Below are 22,118 nucleotides of genomic sequence, written 5' to 3'. Positions count from 1 at the left end.
TTCGTATTTGTTCAAAACAAAGAATATCTTGCTCATTATTGGTCACATCATTTCATATGATAAGATGTTGTTAAGGTGTGGGTGTTTACTACAAACGCTTTTTGGACAGTATTGCGCTTAACCAGTTAAATCGTGAATTATTATGCGTCGATTAATGAGGTATTAAAGGATGAAATATCCCATATTTTATATTTTTACTACCTGAAAGGAAAAACGTGTCGAAAGCGATCAAGAAAATTTAAAATGTATACGGGGCCGTTACTCTTTCGGTTCGTGTTGCTCAACAGTAGTTGAAATATATAATCTAAATATAAATTGTAACTACAATTCAACAAGAGGTCATCAAGACAACGCCAGGCCACACACATCTTTGATGATGCGTCAGAAGCTCCGAGAGCTCAGATGGGAAGATGTTATGGATCCACTCTACTTTCCGGGCAAGGCACCAAATGACTACCACCAATTCCTGTCTATGTCCAACTCGCTTGGGGTACTAAATTGGCCTCAATAGAGACATGTGAAAATTGGTTGATGGACTTGCCGTAGCTCATGGACAACACGCTCGGGAGAAGTTATTCTCTTGAGCTCAATGTGCATAGATTCGCGGCCGTGTGATTCCTAAAGACAGAAATATATTTTATGTATATGGACTTCACACAAGATTTCTACATTAGTTGGAGTAATTGTAATACTATAATGATTATTTATACTTAATCAGTGCAACTCCATCTAACCAATGTAAGGAACATTTAAAAAAATGGTGTGTTTGAGTTTTTCACCAATAGCGCCAAGGGCTTTTAAAATAAGGGTATTATGAAGCTGGATTCTCGCTGGAAAAAGGTTATCTAGCTGACGAGGACATTCTTTGTTTAAATCAGATGATTGTAAGACTCCTTAGAAAGCATGGAAATAAAATGAAAAATACAAAATTACTTTTTGTCTAACCTATATCTATTTTTGATTTTGTTGTCAGTTTTGTTTTGTTTTTCTCTTGGTCCACACTAAAATTTAATCAAAGACATAGAATATACCAAAAATTAGCATACAACGCAGAGACTAAGACAAAAACTTGAAAAGAAAACACTCAACTGTAGACTTTGTTGATAATAAGACTATCCGTTTAAAACACTTAGCTAAAGATTCATAACGGATAAAACACCGGAGATTAAATAGTCCGAGGAAGCACGGATCGCATACAAGATATTCTGAGCCTTTCTAATAGTTCCATGGATAATCTTCTCATTTTTTCCAGAGTAAAAGGCTAAAAAATCTTCCTTCTTCATGTTATAAAAATGAAAATGTTCGTCTGAAAGTTTGCTGATGGCATTATAAATTGGAGGAAGAGTCTCGCATTCAAATAGAAAATGATGTGTCGTCTCGTCCCACAAAAGCCACATATTATTTTACCTTTGCTCTTACTTCTAGATCACTAAATAGTATTCTATACTTTAGCCATTTTCTGATGATGATAGTAGTAATTTTTTATAAACCTTATGCTTTTCTTTACAGGGTAATTTATTACCCTTCTCTCAAGGTATTTAACAAAATGCTCCCATAACGGAGTTTGACTAGATTTTCAAACATATGATGACGTACTAATTTCATTGTCAGTGGTTCAAATATTTATTTTTTCTTCTTACCAGTAATATTGGAAAAAATAAACTACCAACTGATTTTGGGCCTTTCTCCCTGTTCCTTTTTGGAGAAGGGAAGGTTGGGAGTTTTAAATATTTTTTAATATAATCATAATTTCTGAAATTTTTTGAGAATTCATTTGGATTCTCGACATTTTTTTCAAAAAATGATATATTTGAAATTTCATTTTTGTAATTTTTGTGAATAGTTATGAATTTTTTTCAAAAAATTTAATAATTGAAATATATTTGTTTAAATTTTCTCCAAAAAATTAAATTTTTCAAATTTTTTTTCCAAAAAAAGTTAAATTTCGTGAAAATAACTATGTTTTTTTTTAAATTAGTTTCCAAAAAAATTAAATATATGAAAAAAAATTTCAAAATTAAATTTTTTCTGTGAATAGCTATGGATTTTTGTAGATACTTGATACTTTAAATATATTTTTGAATTTTTTTTTCAAAGAAATTATTTTGTCCTGAACAGCCTTGTATTTTTGAAATTTTTTCCAAAAAATTTACTTTTTTGATTTTTTTTTTTTCAAAATAAATCCAAAAACACAGGCCCATATAAAATATAATCCCCAGGACGCCTGAGTTTTGGGCCTTATCCTCTGATTTTTATTTGGAGAAGAGGATGTAGTGAGATACATTAAAGATGACGAAATGATTTATCTTTCTCCCTTTCACTCCATATCTCTCTCTTTTCTATAAGGCTTCCTCATAAGTGGTTAACAATGATGTTTGAATATAATCCTATCCACCCTCATACAAAAAAAAATTGCATTCCTTATAATGTATATATAGTGATCAATATCACATCATCAATAATAATTAGATTACGTAAAGGGCAACTCCTTCGAATACCATAAATACCAATTTATAAATACATACATGGAAATTGCCCTTGACTTCATGATGAAATAGGTCATGCCATTTGATAGGCCCATGCAATCCATTATTACTTCGAAAGAACATTGTAACTCTTGGTTAGTAAAAGAAAGCTGTAATCGAAAGGGCAATGTGAAACATATATTGCTGTTTTTTAAAGACCCCTATGATTTCAGTCTCTGCATCCCATCAAACAGCAACCATCTGAGTCCTACGGATATACGCAATATCTTTATCATGCAAAAAACAACAAAGTCATTAAACTTGTATATATGAAATTAAAAGCTGCGAATAAGGGAACTCAAATAAGAAATAAATAAAAAAAAGAAAGTTTTTTCTCTTCATCATATATATGTATAATCAAAAAAGGGGAACTTTAGAACGGAGAAAAAACGGGGGTTGAGAGAGAGAGACCGAAAAAGAGAAAGGAGCTCTTGGACGATATGAGTAGGATATGCCTTGATAACGTTACTTTTTCAGCTGACTCGCGTTTATTTTTATTGTGCTTTTTTTTTTGTAAATATTAACAAAAAGAAGAATTTAACGACACAGAGTCTTTTACTTACACTAATCAGCCTCGTTCTTTAGTATTCTTCTTGACGTCAAGACATGTAAAAGGAAGTATTCCTCCTGTGTTTGTCTTTCGTTCTCAAATATGATTAAAGCAAAAGAGAAAATTGCTTCTGGTAAGAGCATTATTCTGCATGATCACTCACTCGCTTTGTTACTAATTCTATCTATTACGATCCCAGTATAATATTGACTCATACGATTACGTACTTATTGTAAAATATACGTTTATATCAGCATACGTGTGTTCAAAGTAATAAAAAGGCACACTAACATTTCATATATTATATAAATTAAAACCATTAAAAAACTGGGGTTATATATATTACTTCCAGTAAAAAGTTATGAACGTTTTGTCGCTTTATTTTGACGATAAAATAAATATAGTTAGAATTATGGGATTTAGATGGTTCCAAACAGATTTCTGGCTAATCTTTAGTTCCTGACCAATGGAATAAGTGCTCAGATGTCCGTCAAACTCCACAATTTCCATTATTTTATCGACATTTTGGACGTCCATATAACCAGAACGGAATTGTTGGAATCACCGATTTACTGTTGCAATCGATACTGTATTGGCTCCAAAAACCGTATAATTTTTTTTGGTGGTAGGGATACTGAAGAATCCATCAAGTTTTCTCTTTTTTTACTTCCATTTTGGAAGGCTGTAACACACAACTAGCTGGACCAAACACAAAACTATAGAGGAACATTTTTTTTTAATATTCACTTAAAATTTAAACATATTTCAATATTTTTTTAATGCAACGTGTTAATCATGAGATATAGCTCAATAAAGGCATGAAGCAAAAAAACTCTCAGAACTTTTAAGTAAACCATTTATATATAGCCCGTTAACACAACAACAACCTGAAATGATTTTTTTTTCAATATTCAGTGTGGATTACTTATGTACACTTGGACGAATATTCGTCAATTTCTATCCACAAATTATTCTGGCTAACCCTTCAAATTGATTTTTCTAATAAAAGAATATATTAAGGGCCATATTGGGCCCAATATATGTCAAATGAAGGTTCTGAACTATAGCTGTAATTACCGAGGGTCTTAACTCAGCCCAATAATTTAAAAATAAAGCATTTAATTTACTCAAATAGGCCTAAGAGTTATTGGGATCTACGTACATTGTACATATATATGAATTTAAAAAATAAAAACCTTTCTTGATTTTTGTTCAAGATTATTTTGATGCCGACGTACCATATATTATTTGTAAGCAAAAATAATTCCAAAAAACTAAAAGTTTTTCTTATGATTTGAGAGTATTACTTACATAATTAATATCTTATCAATATATGTTTGTAGAGTGATTTCTATAGTTACCTAGGAACTCAAAAAAGAACTGTACAGATTTAAGGGATTTTTAACATGTGCCCTCATGAGACACTGTGCTGAGCTTGATTTACTTTTTATCCACCAAGCACAAAGGTGTCATAATACAATTTTTATGCTGTCTTTACTCATAATGGACAGGCATTAGCACCATGAACACCATAGATTTTTCTTCATTCCCTGAGGCTCATAAATAAGTTTTTTTTTATTAATCTAATTTGTGTTTCATAGGGACGTATATACATATTTTTCTTCCAAATATATTTTTTAATATCCTTAATCAGTACAGTCTTTATGTTTTTGTATTTAAGACAAATAAAAGTTTTTCCTCTACCATTAGACTCTGTCTTGAAATCTGAAGAATGAGGTCACCTGGCCTTAAAAGTATTTCTCTTTTTGGGCAGTGGTTCAAGACAAAATAAAGTTTTATTAAAAAAATAGAACATAAAAATTATTACATCTTTAGTTTGACACAGTATAAGCAATTGTTTTTTTGGTTGTTTTTTTTTGCAAAAAGTGCAAAAGTGTCTATAAGGGCAACATTTATTAACAACTCAAATTTTTATATTGGGTTATCTATAGACTCTAAAACAGCCAAATGGATATAGCTAATTTTTGCCAGTTTGGCTCCTTGATATACTACATTGTAAATAGTCTACATTTTTTATACTTAAAACATGTTCTCAACCTCCAAAGTGTCTAAATAATTAGTCAATATTACATGGCTTACATTGAGCGTTGGGGAATCTTTTTTTCTAAATGGTTATAAATTATGTATAGGTATTGTTAAATCTTAAATTCCCAACAATGCCAATTAACTACCTACATATAACTATTAATTAAATCTACATTTATAGTCTCTAGTCTCAATTGACTCAATAATAATTATATAGGCTATAAAATATATTGGGAAAAAATTGTGTGTTGGAGACGGAGTCGTGTAGTCAGAGTCCGTGACATTCAACATACTGGAGTCGAAGTCGGGCATTTTATGTACCAACTCCGGAACCCTGGTTCTAACTCTACTTCATAATCTCCATTTTAAACCTTCAATGCATGTTCAGATTTCGGTTACACACACTATATATTTTTGTGTTTGTGAGCAGGGTGCTACACTGCTAAGACATAAAATTAAAGTGTATCTTGTTTGCAGCTGTCAAAGTGTCAGGTTCTTTTTTCCTAATCAGTGTTCTCTACTTTGATTGGTTAAATTAGAATTATCTTTAATTATGATTTAAACAATTCCCAACAGTGATTGAATATTATTTTAATTCTAACTACCGACAGATTTCGGGTGCCTTTTCTGTTTCTTTTCAGAAAAAAGATTGCGTGATACAATAAAGATAAGAACGTATCTGAGAACGTGGTCTGGAATGATGAAATATCAGTCCAAATTGGTCTTAAAAAAATAAGATTTAAGTCCGAACCGAAAAATAAATTCGGTCTTGGACCAAGTCTCATCACTAATAAATACATATTTGTATTATGGTAGTGTCTGAATGAATCTATGTGCATGCCAGTATATTGTATACGTAAATATGGAGGCGTAATATGAATAAGCTTTAAACAGCTTTAAGCTTTAAATATCTTAAATATAAATGTCTAGATTTCATCATTTAAAATTTTACATAGGAATAAAAATATAAGAAAAACTGATATCATTAAATTAATAAAAATATATCAACAGGCTTTTGTTTGACAATTTAGTCATATATGATATCTATTAATTTTGTGGACAGTTACTATAATTTATAATACGTATCAAGGATAAGAACAATAGATCTAATATTTATATCTAATGTTTTTAATAGAAAATATATATTATTAGATTCTACATAGGTATATATAAGGGGTTTGACAGATAAAAGTCTAACTTGACAGAGATATAATTTTTTTTTTCTCACATAGGAACTATTAAATGCACAAGTATGTTTATTAGGAAGCCCACTATTCAATCAAAATTTGATAGGATCTGTATATTATATATTTATATATATATATTCCATTAAAATTTATAAAGCAAAGATTCACTCATGAGTATTCATTATAACAACAAGCAGGGGTGTTGTCCGCATGGGGTTGGCTGGAGGAGCTGTACCCCCTCCCCCAAAGAATATTTTCTTTTTACTAGAAACTTTTTTGCTCAGGATGGAAAAATTTTATGCAAAAATAGGTGTAAAATTTGAAACATAATTTTGAATTTTTTTGTGAATAGCTGCGGGTTTTTGAAATTTTTTGTCAAATAATGTAAATTTTTTTCCAAAAAATTTAATATTTTCTTGAACAACTGTGGATTTTTTAATTTTTTTTCATAAGTAATATTTAATATTGAAAATTAAATTAAATTAAAAACCAATTCTTGCTTCTTTTCACGCAAAAGAATGTACCATTAAGGGAATTAGGGCATTTATTATATGACCATGAGATACAATTTGAGTATTGAATCTAAATCTCATAAAAAAGTATTAGAAAGTAACATTAATTCAATTTAAGAGCCATCTAGCGAGTAAAAAATGAAACATGGAACTTTAAAATATATCATGTTCATATTTTGATTTCTAGAAATAACAAAGTAGTGCTGTTAATAAAATACCACAGGCATTTTGAATGTAGCATCGAGCGTGTAAAGGGTATAATTTATATGGTGCTCCCTGATGTATATCATATACATATTTTCGATCTAACAAATCCCAATGTATTCATATTAATGAAATCTATCTACCACATTGAAAAAAGTTGGGGCTAATATCCCCTTCAGCTCTGGCTCCACTGACTAGTATAAAAATGTATAACAATAAACCAGTGGTTATTTAACTGTTATGTGCAAAGATCCAAAGTACACATACCTAAGTCCAGAAATGTCCCTTGTTTAAAATGAACCCTTACTACTAGAAGGTCTGGATCCGTACTGTGAGCTACTATTTGACCCATACGTAAAAAAAACGAATATAAATATTGTACATATAAGTCTATCTTTAAATGAACAGTTATAATAGTAAAAAAAACAACTATAATTTTAGGAATTTGATATAAAGTGAATTTACCAGAGTCATTATAGGTAAAAATACCTAAATCCTTGAAACAAATAACTCCTTATAATGATTTCTTTAAAGTACAGAATTTGTTCGGTTCACTAAAAATCAAAACGGTTTCAGACCGATCTAGTATTTTCTAGATCCAAATCTAACACTAGTATAATTTATATTATTATACAAGAATAATCTTTATTTATTCTTTAGGAGGGGTGTAATTTAATAACAATGAGATTTAAATTTAAGGATCTTGTACAAAAAAATATCATCAAGATAGATATTAAGACTAACTCGTTAATCCTCTTTCTGATTCCCTGATTTAATTCGTATTCAATATACGTTCTCCCTTTCCCGTTGGTACAATAATTCGCTTTTTAGATTATTATTTTATTTGGTGCATTTTCGAGTCTACAACCCATACCTTAAAAAAAAACTTTGAGACACGGGAATTCGATCTTGTTTTATGGAAAAAATCAATTTATTAGCGAAAAAACAAACTTGGCCTCTAGAGCCCAGGAATCTGGTCTGATCATAATGAAACATAGCCCTAAGTACCTAACTCAGAATTATGAACAACTTTTATTTGATTTCTAAAGTCTGTATCTGTGTCTGTTTTTTAACTAAAACCTCTAATGGTTTTTATCAAGGGACATAAAATTTTACAACTATAATATTATATTATAGTAGATAAATATACATTTAAGAATAACTATATTGTTTTCACTGTACTAATGCTAATTTACAACTGTAAGTCATTTTTTACCTCCACAAACATATTAGAGATAGTTGATGTCAACAAGGGTCTTAATTCTGTAATAGCATAAATTTCACTCCCGCCTTCTCCTTGTGCTCTACAAAATGCCCACTCCTAGATGTAATTTACGTACTTTATTGGAAGAATGGGTTTTGTAAATGTGTATCAAATGGAAACAATGAAGGAGGAAGAAGAGATCAAAAATGACCAAAAACTTGCGTACCCCTTAGCTCAAATTTTTTCATTCATTTATATCGTGGGAGCATTTTGTCAAATCAAAGCCACAAATCATTTATTTACATCCAAAACTTCATACTTTATCCACTCTGAAAACGAGTGTATATAACGAATTTTTAAACTGATATAGAGTAGTTCACGTATGATGTGATCATTAATGTCATTTTATACTTGAAGCAATCGTTTTTATTATTATAATAATATATTTTAGAGCTTGGAACGTCTTCTTCAACTTGTATTTGAAGCCAAAAACTTCTTGGCAAAGTCAAAGAAGGAGTTCTCCAAGACTTATTTAATTTATGAGTATTTGCAGTCGTTAATAGTTTTACGTTCTCTTATTTCAGCCTCAAATTCCATATAAATAAAGAAAAGCGACCCACCATTGACAATTTTTTAATAAATATTAAAAAAAATCTTGTTCAATGAATGAAAACTTAAAAATTTATAGGCAAATATCAATCCCCATATTATTTTTCACATTTCTGAATTATGTTCTTTTAAACGAAAATCCATATACTTACTTCTAATCAAAAATTATTTGAATAAAGGTGTTTCTTTGCTGAAATTAAGGCATTTTTTATTATTAACAATTACTAGATGTGTGGCGTGTCCATAGAAAAATAATCTTTTTAACAAAAGACGAGAAAAGGGGAAATGCCCAATTTCTCCTTTTTTTATCTACAGAGTGCGGCCGTTGTTTTACAGTTAACAGCTGCGTATGCCCAGGTAGGATGTTGTTAGTTGTTTTAAAAATTTTTTAAAAATTTCATCGATCAACGAAGTAGATCGATCCACAGTCGTGGAAAAGGCAGAGTGACCTTGTTGCGATCCACACCAGACAAGATAATGACGAGACTTTTTAAACGTGGACAAGTCCTTTGTCTGGAGATTAAGGCGGGAAATGGTTATGACTCTGCTCCATGACACACCGCAAATAAAACATTGACCTGGTAATCTGATTTTTTTTTACTTTATTGGACAGAGGGTTTGGCCTCCATGCTCACGGGATCTCAATCCAATTGACTTTTTGAGTGCGTCATAGTTGAGAAACTTACCAACAAATCCTCTTGCAACACAAAATTCGAGCTGATGTCCAGGATCCTGCGGGGATTCCAGGTTCTGCCAAAGGAGACTATTATTAAGACCGGCTCACGTTTCAGAGGTCGAGACGATGTAGTTATTGATGGCAAAGGCGATTATATTTAATAATAATTTATTTTTAATCCAGTTTTCAATTGCCCTTGGTTTTTATTTAAATCGGATGATTAGTGTTCGAGAAAATCCATTGAAAAAAAAATCGTCTAGAATAGAAGTTGCACCCTGTATGATTATAAAGCCGAGTTATTCTTTCTTTTTGTGGAGGACTCATTTTTAAAGTGCGCTTGATATCTTAGAAATGAACGACTACTTGATCTAAGAAATAACAACGTAGCAACGAGCATGTGTTGATAAAGTTCTTGGCCATTTATACGTTAGATACTAAAGAGTTATTAGAAGAGGGGTTATATATCTTAATGCGAGACGGAAATACTAAAAATATTGTGTAAAAATTAGTGATGAGAAGATTAATGGGAATCGTGAATCCGAGAATCATGTGTTTTTTTCTGAATCGTGATCAGCATCGGGGAAAATAATGTTTAATTTGCGATTCCAATTCTTATTTATTCCTGGTTTTGTCCCATTACATATAAAAATATTATCCATTAGTTTCTATTTTTGCAATTTTTAATAATTATTTATAATTTATTTATTTCGAAAATAATTATAATTTTTAAACATGTACCTGCTTAAATTAAATTTGAATTTTTCTATTTGACCATACACTAAATATCAGTAACAAAGGTGTTGAAGAACTTTGTACTATAGTTTAACAAATAGCTCTGAGCAGTGCAAAGTACTTGCGTAAGTAATAAAATTAGTGATGAAAGTCGTGTGTATTTTTGGCATGTTAAAAAACTGTATGGCTGCGGGCCCCGTCTTGGGTCCATACATAGCTATTCTCATGATAGATAGCCTTCTAATTTAGAGAAATATCATTCTAGCTTCCTTTTGTGTTGCCTGCCCACAAATACAGAATCTACCCAAAGTAAAATGAATAACCAACAAAAATCATGTAAATATCAACTATTTAACAAATATTTTTTTATAACATTGGAGGGGGTAGGGGGTATTAAAATCAAATTTAATTTTAGCCCAACTTTTCGAATGCAAGAGCATCTTTTAAAGGAAGAAGCACACGAATGACGTGATCATTCAAGCCTTTTTATGCTTAAAGCAATAGTCATTATAACATTTTAATTTTATAAAAAAAAAAGGGTTTAAGGTCATAGAAAAGGTCACAAAAAGGTCAAGTATTGCTAAATTTTATTTTAGTGTGTTGTACGAGGGTCTCCAGTTTTTAGGATCATATATTAATTCGATGTTCCGTTGCATTTTAATCAAAAATAAATGTTTCTAAAGTTTTAGTCTTTAAAGAGCGTTTTTTGTCTTCTATAGCCATTTGAAAATGAATTTCTTTTTTATCTATTGATTTATTTCGACCATCGGCGATAAACAAAGCCTATATAGGTTGACTTATTTTATAATATATAAAAATTATCTCTTAATAATAGTGATACATTTATAATACAAATATTAAAATATTATAGACAACAAACATAAAAAAGGTAGGTAGTTTGTGTTTAGAGTGGAGAGTCTCGTTTTGTGGAACAGATAGCCTTTATTTAGTATCTGGATTGGGGGATATAGGTTAATCTTTTTGCTTAAAATTTGGTGTAGTGTAATCATATCTTTAATTGCACGTCTACGAGACAAAGTGATGAGGGCAAGTCTTTTGATTTTGCATTCGTTGTTCTCGTTATCTCCCAATGAAAGAAAAAAACGACACAAACCCGGCTTGCACCTTTCTAAAGGAATCAATCAAGTACTTTCTTGAAGGATTCCAGATCTCATATCCGTACATTAAAATCGGAAGGACATAAAGTTTATATAGTTTTACCATAAACAAAGGACCACGGGTTTTGAAGCTTCATTTAATAATTCCCAGGTTACGATTGGCCTTCTTTATAATGTATTGAATATGGCCCTTAAATGTCAAATCACGAGAGATGTATATTCCTAAGTCCAAGTAATAATCTACCCCCTTAAGACTTGGGTAGATGAACTCTTTTTGGAGAAAGGAAGTAGGGCACAATTTAATGGCCTTCTCTATTCGTAAAGGGGTTCAGAAGTTTGAATGTTAAAGTTATGCTGTTGAATTTCAAAAGTTTCGGCCGGAATGTTTTTTTTCTTTGTTTTGTTTTTTAGAGTGCTTCAAAGTTCCTTATGAATCCAAAAATTTGGGCTAAAATTCAATTTGCTCATTTTTATAAATTAATGTCCCCTTCCCCCCTAATAATATTTACATTAAAACTCCTTTATCGACCGTCAGAGTAGCAAATGACAATAAAACAACTATAGACTTCCTTAAACAAATGTATTGGAAAATAGTATGTCAAACGTATTGAGTAAATAGCAGAAAATTTCAAATGAGAAAGCTTGTCAAAAGGAAAAAAGAAGTTGGCAGTTAGATAAAATCTAATTAACAATTTATATCAAAGGATTTGGGTATATGAACGGACTTGTAACAAATTCTGACAAATATAAATTAAGAATTCGTTAAAACTACGTCGTATAAAGTTAAATGTGTGGTATAAATCATGTTTATAAGACTCGTAAATCAGGAATATATATTAAGACCGAAAAAATCTACTCCGTCCAATCCAGTCCCACTTGTCCGTCCTTAAAGAGGACGAAGCTATTGTAGAGGGCACACAACAACCTCTCAAATCCACCAAACTAAAACGTTACTTTATGATTTGTGCAATTAATATCCATTCATATGTGAACTTCTTTGTCTTTTCCTTGGGAATTTCATTATTTCTCTAAACAGAGCTAACTGAGACAGTTGGAAAGGGCAACGATGATTATAAATTTTCCCAAGGCCAACAAAAATTCGGCCAAAAATTTGCACTTTTCCAATGAAAAAAAAACTGTGAATAAGCAGAACAGCCACTTCATCACAACCAAACATCCAGACAATGTCTCAACTTCAGCCGGAACTATTGTTTTAGGTGTTCTGGAGTCTGCCCCCCCCCCCATTTTTGTGAAGAGAAACGAACGGATCAATGCAGATGAACTTTTGGGACAACTTTGTATTTACTCAAGACGTAGGTCGTGTCATCGCGGTGTTAAGACCCAGGCCTTCCTGAATGACAACATTTCGGACTTTTGGGACCTCAAAATGTGACCACCCTTATCTATTTTTAATGGCAGTTTGGCATTGCGAGGCAGACCTCTTTTTGAATATATAGTTCAGATAGAAGAAATTCAGCTGTTATGAAAAGAGATTGGATAAAGATGTCCTTGGTTTGAAGATCCAGTTTGGAGTATTCAATTTTAATACAACCCATTGGTTTTTTTATGTATATCAGCTGAGTAAGTTGAATTGATTAAAAGGACTAGCCAAAACAATATCCCAAAAGGAAGAACAATATTAACTCCATATTGGAATGAATAACTAGTTCATGTTTTGACCAACTTCTCTTTTCAAACAATTCTCTTTCTATGGTCGAATCTTCTCCATTACATGACATCCCTTATTGTTAAAAGCTGAAATTTAGAGCAATTTTATTCCCAATTTATCGTATATGTATATTTTGTGTCCATGGATACAACTTTATTCATTAATTGCTCCTGTTGGGAACAAATATAATGAAAAGTTCGGAAAAGCGGAAATGTTTTGTATTTCAGCGATATCAAAATTATTGATTCTCGGGAATCTTTCAAAGATCAATAACACTATTTGATATAATTTCAACTTTTTTTGTCCATGGATTGAGATTATATGTCCCTGATTGCTTTTACTTCGATAAAAAATGAAGGCTGCGAGGATTTAGTGGCCTTCAGAGCTGCTTTTTTTTTTTATAATTAATTTACTACAACATCTGCATGATTATGCATTATTTTTCGTTTTGAAGGATATAATTAAAAAATACAAAGGTATAAGAAATAGTTTGTAGGTAAATGCTTTCATTTTCAAAATATATTTTAATGATTTATATATCTTTTTCTGAATCGGATAATATTGCGTGTAAGTACTTGTTCTTTTGTGGAGTTATAGTTGCAAGGCCTTGTTTGGCTCTTAGTAGAATTGAGAATCGACACCAGAGTAATTCTTGTCCATGGCCTTGGTTATTTTCTTCTTCCCTTCCGCCCTCGTCAGAACTGGTTGCAGCTGATCTAATGAAACGTCATGACATCTAAACTGCTCTCCTCAAAAACATTCTTCGAATTGCAGGGGTTACCATGTTGATTTTTAGTTTCTATCTTTTAAAACACACAAAATGCTACTAATAAGCAACACTTGTCTGTGAAAGACATAGAGCTACTTTAAGGATTTGTTGCAGAGTTCTAAGTGAAAATATTTAGAGGTAATTTTCAAAAATGAGTATTTTGACCTGAATATCATCTGAGTACTTCTTGTTACAACGTCCCTTATATTATAAAAAATTTACCTAAGTAAATTTACTATCGAAAATATTCAATAGCTTTATTAATAACGTTTTGTGCTAAATGGTCAAAAAAGAAAAGACAACCATAACTTCTTTTTTTTTTGTTTATGTCGATTTGTCTGCTCGTAAATGAAATGATATCCATATTCACAATTTATTTGTCCCAAATTATTAGCAATTGTTTATTTATGACTCAAAATAGAAAAAAAAAAAAAATTAGTATAAGGTCAGAAAAAGGTCAAATTTATTGTAATTTAATCTACTCTGTCTACTTCAAGAAATTAATTGAACATTGTTAATGATTTGACACACTCAATTTCTGGTCTTATAAGATTTGTTATAACACTAAGAGTTTAGTTGATATTCAGGTCAAATCCTCTTTAAATTTGAAAAAAAAATTGTAAAATTTCAAAAGTTTGGAGCTGTTGAGCTATTTTTTGTAAGCCCCTAATTTTTTTAATTTTTTAATTTTTTTTTTTTTTTTTTTTTTAAATATACCAGCCAATAGTATTCTTTTCATCGATGATATTAACTATATTTGGTACTAAAAGGAAGATTAACTACTTTTTTGTTTGCTTATTTAAATAGAATCTATTAAAAAAATTAATAGATTAATTGTTAAATCACTTTTAAATAAAATGATAAATATCATTTTCCTACTTCTCAAGGTAAAAAACAATCAGACGCTCAATCAAAATGCAAAAATTGGTTGACTAACTAGTAATTTATCAACTATAATATTTTTTTGCCTTTGATTAAATCGTGATCGATTGATGTTTCTTAATAGCTTTCCCTTAATAGCTTTCTCTTTTCTTTTTAAAGATAATAAGGGGATTATAGATCTTTTTGGTCAAAAAGGACTCAGATTTCCGTGATACTTCTATAATGTTGCTTTCATACTTTCAGTGCCATATAATTAAATAGAAGAGCTTCCTAGAGCTCGTATTTATAGAGAAGTGTGCATGAGTTAATGACTTGCTTTATTTCAATAAATGCTTGCACGTACCTTGAAAGTGTTTTATTTAATAAATTATGAATGTAATTGAATAAGAAAGAGCTCATATCAAATTTTATTTTGGTAGTATAAATTAATATAATATAAGAGAAGCAAACAAATATTAGGTAAAAGTAAAAAGTTCTGAGCGTTGTGCGTTTGTTGAAGCCATCTGTGTGTCACAGCCTTCCAAAATTGAAGTAAAAAAAAGTGAAAATTTGATAGTTTTTTCCGTATCACTACAAATAAGGTGAAAAGGCGGAGCATGCAGCAAATAAAATTATACTGTTTATGGACCGAATACAGTATCGTATGCAACAGATAAGTGATGGCTCTAACAATTCCATTCTGTTAATATGAACGTCAAAAATGTCGATAAAATAATGGAAGTCCTTGAGTTGGGCCGGCATTCGAGCACTTTTTCCATGCCCAGGAACTGAAGATTAGCCAGAAAATCATTTGGAACAATCTTAATTGGAAAATCCTAACTATGTGAATTTTATGGGCGAAAAAAGGTTCATAACTTTTTACTTCACCAATTAATATAAATCAGATGTGCTCTGGATTTGGACTCCAGTCATTTTATCGCAGATTTGGGGGCATATAGGCCTATAGTTTTTTTTTTTTGTTTTTTTTAATAGCTTTCATTATTTAACAGATATGTTATTGTGGAAAATTCTGGGAATTACGAGTATTCTATTAATGTTTATCTACTCAGAGTAGAAGTACTTGAGCCTGGACTACTGCTTGACTTGGACTTAGATCATGAGGACTTAGACTTGACTAAGAGTCCGAAAAGGTGGACTCGAATACAGCTCTTCTATAAATTTGGTAGAAAAAGGGCAAGGCCTCTGGTAAAGATAAATATGCATTATCCTTCTTTTTCCCTTTTTCAGAAAATCAAATGTGGTGCCCTTTCTTTTTGAAAATGGCCTTTTTTATGAAATTTTTGTCATTTTTATGGAATGACGATTTTTTTAATGAATAATTTACTTAATTTTTATACTAATCTTTTTTAGAAATGGCCAAGCCTTCTTATATATAAATAGGACATGAGCAACCTAAAAAAATACACTATCTGCAAGATTGTATGTCAGTCTTTAGCCTTATTTTGAATTTAGTTGTTTAAAAAAAATGACGTACTCAGAGAAAAAATTTCACTATGTGAGTAGAATACACTTATATTTTTATAAAATAATATTATTATTTAGGGAGTTATTTCATTTTGCCGCAAGATGGCGTTCCTTTCTATTGCTTTGTTTATAAACTTATGTAAGTAAGCAATACTTATTCCCCATTGTGTCCATATTCCATTTAATAATGTTTTCTAGATAATAATACTTATTTCCTTTATTAAAATAAACCTTTTCTTCTCTTTTTGAATGTTATCTTTATAAGAAGCACCCAGTAGAACCCTAGACCTCAAAGTTAATTTCTTCTAGAAGGATCACCAAAAAACGATTCAGTGGTATTCTGAATCAATTTTCTCCGTAAAAAAACTTCTGAAAACGGATTTTTTCTAAAGCAGTACATAAAGCTACCCAAAAAAGAAAATACGCATGTGTTTTAAAAGAAGAATTATTGCCTTTATATATATATATAAATATTAATAAAAATACTCTTTTCTAACAAACGTCATTGTCATTCCCAAACTTTTTTCATAGCTGTGGATTCCTGAAGCATTTACTTAAAATATCCTTCAGTAACTAGTTTTGGATGAGTCCTTATTTATTCATTCTGGTCCAGTATTAGGACCAGTTTCATCGATCAACACAGCCTTACAATGATTTTAAATCTGTGAAATATCAACACCAAATAACATCATGTAGGCGGAACATGAGCTACATTGTATACATATTTATTTAGAAAAGTCACGTGAGACTGGTCGGATTTCAAATGTTGTTTGAGCTGAAGGAAAAGTTTTCTCGTCATTTTGAGTGAAACTACGAATATCTCGATTTCCGAAGCTCAACAACTGAAAAGACATATGTAGATCATTAATTAATGCGTCATTTATAATATAATTCATCGTCTTGTATGTTTTTTGTTATTAAGGCCATTATCAAAGGTCAAACTACGTTCAAGGTAAGTTTATGTTGTGTAAATGAATTAAATAAATATTTTAATGAAATAATCATTTGAGTTGATAAGCCTACCAGGTAGAGTTTGAAAATGGTTATATGGAGAACGCCAATCATAATTAACTTTCATCTTGTGAGTCAGGGAGGGAGCTCTGCATTTAGATAAACTATCATAAAAAATAATAACAATCTTGATTTGATCTCATTAGTTATAAGTAGGGATGGTATTTTTGTATAGAAAAAATGGTGCTTGAGGATGTACTCTGTTTTTTTTGTTGTTTTTTGTTCATTTTTAAATAGATCCTCGTAGTATTAACATCTATCTTCTTTCTTTTTTTTTTAATGGAAGAATTAACATTATTTTCATTCAATTGCTTAACGTAAATTTGCTTATTATTGAGAAGTAGTGCAATTTCATCGGTCAACCAATGGTTTGGTTGAACCATTCCTTTAGTAAGGGATAAATTATACTTAAATCCTTTTTGACGGTTAATATTAACTTTAAAAAGATTTAGTATACATATATATATGTTCTATAAAAGAATAGTTATTTAATCAAATCATATTAAAAAATAATATTACCATTTTTCAAAAGCGACTTATGAAAATATTGACAAATTGAGACTTTGTACACGTTCCATGCTATTTTGATAATTAATTAATTAAATAACACAATATATAATTAAAATTAAAGTATATATCAAAATACCAATATTCATGACATTTGAATGAGAAAAAAAAGTAGATAGTATTATTTACATGGTAATTTACTGCAAACAAAAGTTTGCAACCCCAGTTCTATTAATACACTTTGTAACTATGCAAAAATGCACTTTTACTCTGCAAAGAACAAACATGTCCGAAAGGGATTGCTCATTCTTTCTATTTAACTATTTTCAAGAAAGTAATGCCTCCTAGTAGTAGAATAGGAAGAGGGGTTACCGTAAATACTAAGCGGCCCATTATAATCTGAATACATTCAATTTTAAACTTCAACAAGATATAATTAATTAATTAAGAATATAAATTCAACAAAATTAATACAAAAAAAACGTGTGTCTGAGCTCTACTAATCATTAATATAGCCGCCCTTAGTGGTAATAATGGCTTCCAGGCGGGGGAGGAAGGCTGATTATATACTGTGGATGTAGTCCTCTGACATGGCGTCCCATTCCTGGCCGACAGTGGCTTTGAGAGATTTGGAGTTTAGATGACGAACTATACAGACCTCAACATGCACCCAAAAAGTGTAATCGAGGGGGTTGGCATCAGGCTGTAAGGGGGCCAGAAGGGAATGTTGTTGGCCAACCATTCCTTTTCCTTTTTTCTAGGTGTGTACAGGTGTAGAATCCTGCTAGAAAGCTATATTTCTATCAAAAAAGTTTGCCGGCACCCATGGCAAAAGTTTCTCCTCTAAGGCAATCACATATTGGGACCCCATGCGTCAAGGAGTGCGTGAATGAAATTTGTTGGTAACGTTGAAGTGTCGTTTTCTGGGCTTATACGCAAGCTAGAGCTAGTTTATTTTGTTTTGTAATTAATTGTTTATGATTTAATATATCAAAATATGAATTAATTTCAATCACTCAACCTTCATTTACTATTGAATTAGTAAGTGCTCATATTTCAATGGACCAAGGCGTGGTTTTATGCCGGATCTCCCTCCCTTAATAGGGCCCTTTGTTTGTGAATGTCCACTTATTCAAATGTATTCGAGATGGTTCTAGGACACTTTGCCTATAATGTGTACATATACAGAATACATAGAGACAAACTTTGCTTTATTAACAGTTATTATCGTGCGCTGACACATTACCGAACTTCATTTTGCAGAACGGACACCTTGCCGATGACCACTTTTCCAAAAATAAATAATTATAGTGTCTGAAACGACCTCAGGATGGAGGTTTGTTGATCAGTACTTGACCAGGTACATAAGAGCTTGAAACAATTCGATCCAAACGATTGGTTCATTCGCATTGCCTATTGAGTCTTAAATCTCAATCATTGATTGATTGATTTACTTTAAACATTTTTTTATCTTTCTTTCTAATTAATTTATTGGGCTGTTATCATGATTTTTCTTAGAACTGCTTTAATTGTGGTTCGAACCAACTGTTGAAATCAATCCATTGTTAATTAATCAACCCATAATCATTGCCATTCGTGGCAAATAATTAAACACTTTATTTTTCTTAAATTGGTGTAACATTGTATATATGGAAATTATCAATACATAGTAGGCCGATTTTTGTGGAGCAAGGCACAATGTAAGGCTATACTCTATTGCCTTATAGGCCCTTCCCTATTGTCTGTATCCTTGATGGTGGATTTTTGTGGAGTATGATTTCATATTCTACTTTGTTGGAGTATCGGAAAGACCTAAAGACTCAACGTCAAACTGTATCAAAAATTGGGAAGGTGCAATAGGGCAATAAGGCCTAGTTTTACTTTGCCCGTTCCTACACCAAAAAATCAACCTAGTATTACAATTTAAGTAACCATCAATTATATTTACTAACTTTTTCGGTAAAGTGTCCGCCCCCTATTTGAGATAATTAAACACATTAAGTTTAAAATTGAAGATATAAAATCATTTCTTTTCTTACAAAAACTATATTAAAGGCCATTCTTACTTTTGCCTCACTCAGATGCTTTTGATTATATGATGAATAGCCTTAGACCCTTTATTTGCTTTTCTGAAAATAATTATCAAGGAACAGGTGTACAAAAAAGCCAACTGACTTGGAAATATGTATGTTCAAAATACGCCTATCTATCTCTATCATACTTATTAGCTTAGTTAGTATTGTCCTCTGAGAGAGTTACAAGGATAATATGTTGCAATTGAGTGAGTTTAATGAATTAAAGACTCGTAAAACCAAATTACAGAATAAATAAGACTTTATTTATAATTTATGAAATATTTTCAAAAAAATATAGTCAAACAGTAATATATTTTATAAATGTTCTATTATTTTCCAGCCTCAAAACTCATACGTCAAAACGAACTTCCCTCGCTCCTCACACTGAAAAAAATATGGAAAAATACAAGTCCAATTGAGGTGATTTTTTTTTATAATAATAACTACAATTCGTGCCTTTTCCTCTGAATAAATAATATAACTTTAACCTTAGCCTTGTGATGTCGTCATTACCTTCCATCCAAATACTCCTGAACATGTCGTACTATGGTGTAAACTACAGCTGGAACAAATTAAAGGCATCATCATAGAAACCAAACGCTTGACTGTTCGCTACAATGGTTGTAAAGAAGAGTGTCAGTGCTTTCAAATTGCATCAACCTTTGAAGGGTACATCTTTTATTCTAAATGATATCTTTTGACAGGTTTTAATATGATATATGAACATGCTTATTAATAATGAACGACGTTAGATCCACATATTTGATATTAATAAATAAATATCTTAGGTAATATATCTTTTGAATGGTTTGTTGGCTTTTAATAAATGGATCTTATATACATTTGTAGACTGATGTCTACAAATATGTTTTAGCAGTGTTGTGTATGAACTAAAATAGGACTGAAGACTATAGTCCCATTTAGTACCGTCCTAAAAACTTTTAAAGTTCGGTATTTGATGACAACACTCAAGTTAATTTATTCTTTTTTAAATCAGTGCGGGTAATGACAGTCTTAAAGACCGACGGCCTGAGGTACCAGTTCTAAAACTGGACTGGATTGAATTAATAAGGACCGACACAACACCACCTTTTTGACTCCAAAACGGTTACATAAATTGAGTTGACTTTTGGGGTGTGAATCCCTTAGGATACTGCACTGAATAAAGGCTACTTTATTTTTTGTCTTGGGGGCATCGTTAAATCGAATATTTTTTACAACTTTGCAACTAAAGTAATAACTTTTTAGACACAAAAATGCAGATCCTAACCTAGAATTATAGGGTTATGCAATCATGTAATCGGACTTGGTAGAATTTTCTATTTTATGTAACAATTATAATCTTTGAAGTCACTATTAAAAAGAGGTGTGGATGTCAAAGATCAATTGGAAAAGTGTTATTATTTAACCTTGTATTTCTATTAACCTTAATCTTAGCAATATCATTTGTCCCTTTTCTGAAATGTGAAGTGCTTAGCTTCAAAAATGAGATCCCAAAGTTTAAATACGTACATTTTATATCTTTTTTGAACAAGGATTCACGGAAAAACATCGCAGGATATAGAATTCATTCACAAAATAAAAATTGTCAGTTTATAGTCTTACACAGCATCGACTACTGTTTTTTCTTTGTTCCAAACGCCAGGGCGTCTATTAGGCCAATACTTTCACACAATATAATTTCTTATGGTAAAACCAACGGTATTATATAAAGTTGCATAATAACTATTTACAAACAGCTCATAGACACGGTGCATGAAGCCTAAAAAAGTCATCTCTGATTGTGTAAAAATTATAATCAAACAATCGAATGAAATGATTGAATAAAGCCCGCGTGTTCAAATGATAAATAATGATTAATTATTCTTAAATTCAGTAAAAAATAGACAGAAGCCAATTATTTTAGTTATTATGTATCAACTTAATTTCAGATACCTAAAAGGTCTGGTTCTTATGCATGTTCCGAAGCCAGTGCGGGAAGATTTTGGAGGCGGACTCAAGGAATTCAATGTAAAAGAGGTATGTTTGTACACAGTTCTGTGATTATCCAACTGTTCGAGGAATAGTTAATTCATAGAACCTGCACACTATATTTTTGACCAACGAAGGACATTTTTTAAAAAAAGTAGATTAGATATTATGTAATAAATGAGAGAATTGAATTAATACAATCACGTAATGAATGTCTTGAGGAATTATCTTCTTTCTTTTTTTTTGGTTGATCTATTCATTTCAAGATGTTGGAACAATAGAAATAAAGAAAGGTTCTTTTGACTCCTACAGACATTAATTTTAAAACTGTTTTAATTTAATTACCTTTTTCATTTCATAACTATTCTATTAATAGAAAATAGCCTTAAGTTTGTCAAATAATTATA

General features: G+C 30.9%; 1 protein-coding gene across 2 annotated transcripts in view; it reads left to right on the top strand.

The window, feature by feature from the left end:
* The first annotated feature begins 2,938 nt into the window (after nt 1–2,938).
* Nucleotides 2,939–22,118, top strand: part of LOC121121760 (anoctamin-10) — a 37,708-nt gene continuing 18,528 nt past the window's right edge. The window contains exons 1-4 of one of the 2 annotated variants that reach the window (XM_040716740.2): nt 2,939–3,208; nt 20,081–20,160; nt 20,234–20,409; nt 21,672–21,759. In XM_040716740.2, coding sequence (XP_040572674.1) covers nt 3,178–3,208; nt 20,081–20,160; nt 20,234–20,409; nt 21,672–21,759 — 375 coding nt within the window. In that variant the 5' untranslated portion in view covers nt 2,939–3,177. Of the gene's footprint in view, nt 3,209–19,874; nt 19,947–20,080; nt 20,161–20,233; nt 20,410–21,671; nt 21,760–22,118 lie in introns of those variants that run through there. The other variant, XM_040716741.2, reaches the window with a different exon arrangement.

This window comes from Lepeophtheirus salmonis, chromosome 7 (genome assembly GCF_016086655.4).
Source record: "Lepeophtheirus salmonis chromosome 7, UVic_Lsal_1.4, whole genome shotgun sequence".
In the NCBI taxonomy this organism is placed as follows: Eukaryota; Metazoa; Arthropoda; class Copepoda; order Siphonostomatoida; family Caligidae; genus Lepeophtheirus; species Lepeophtheirus salmonis.
This window is presented reverse-complemented; position numbering and strand designations above follow the sequence as displayed.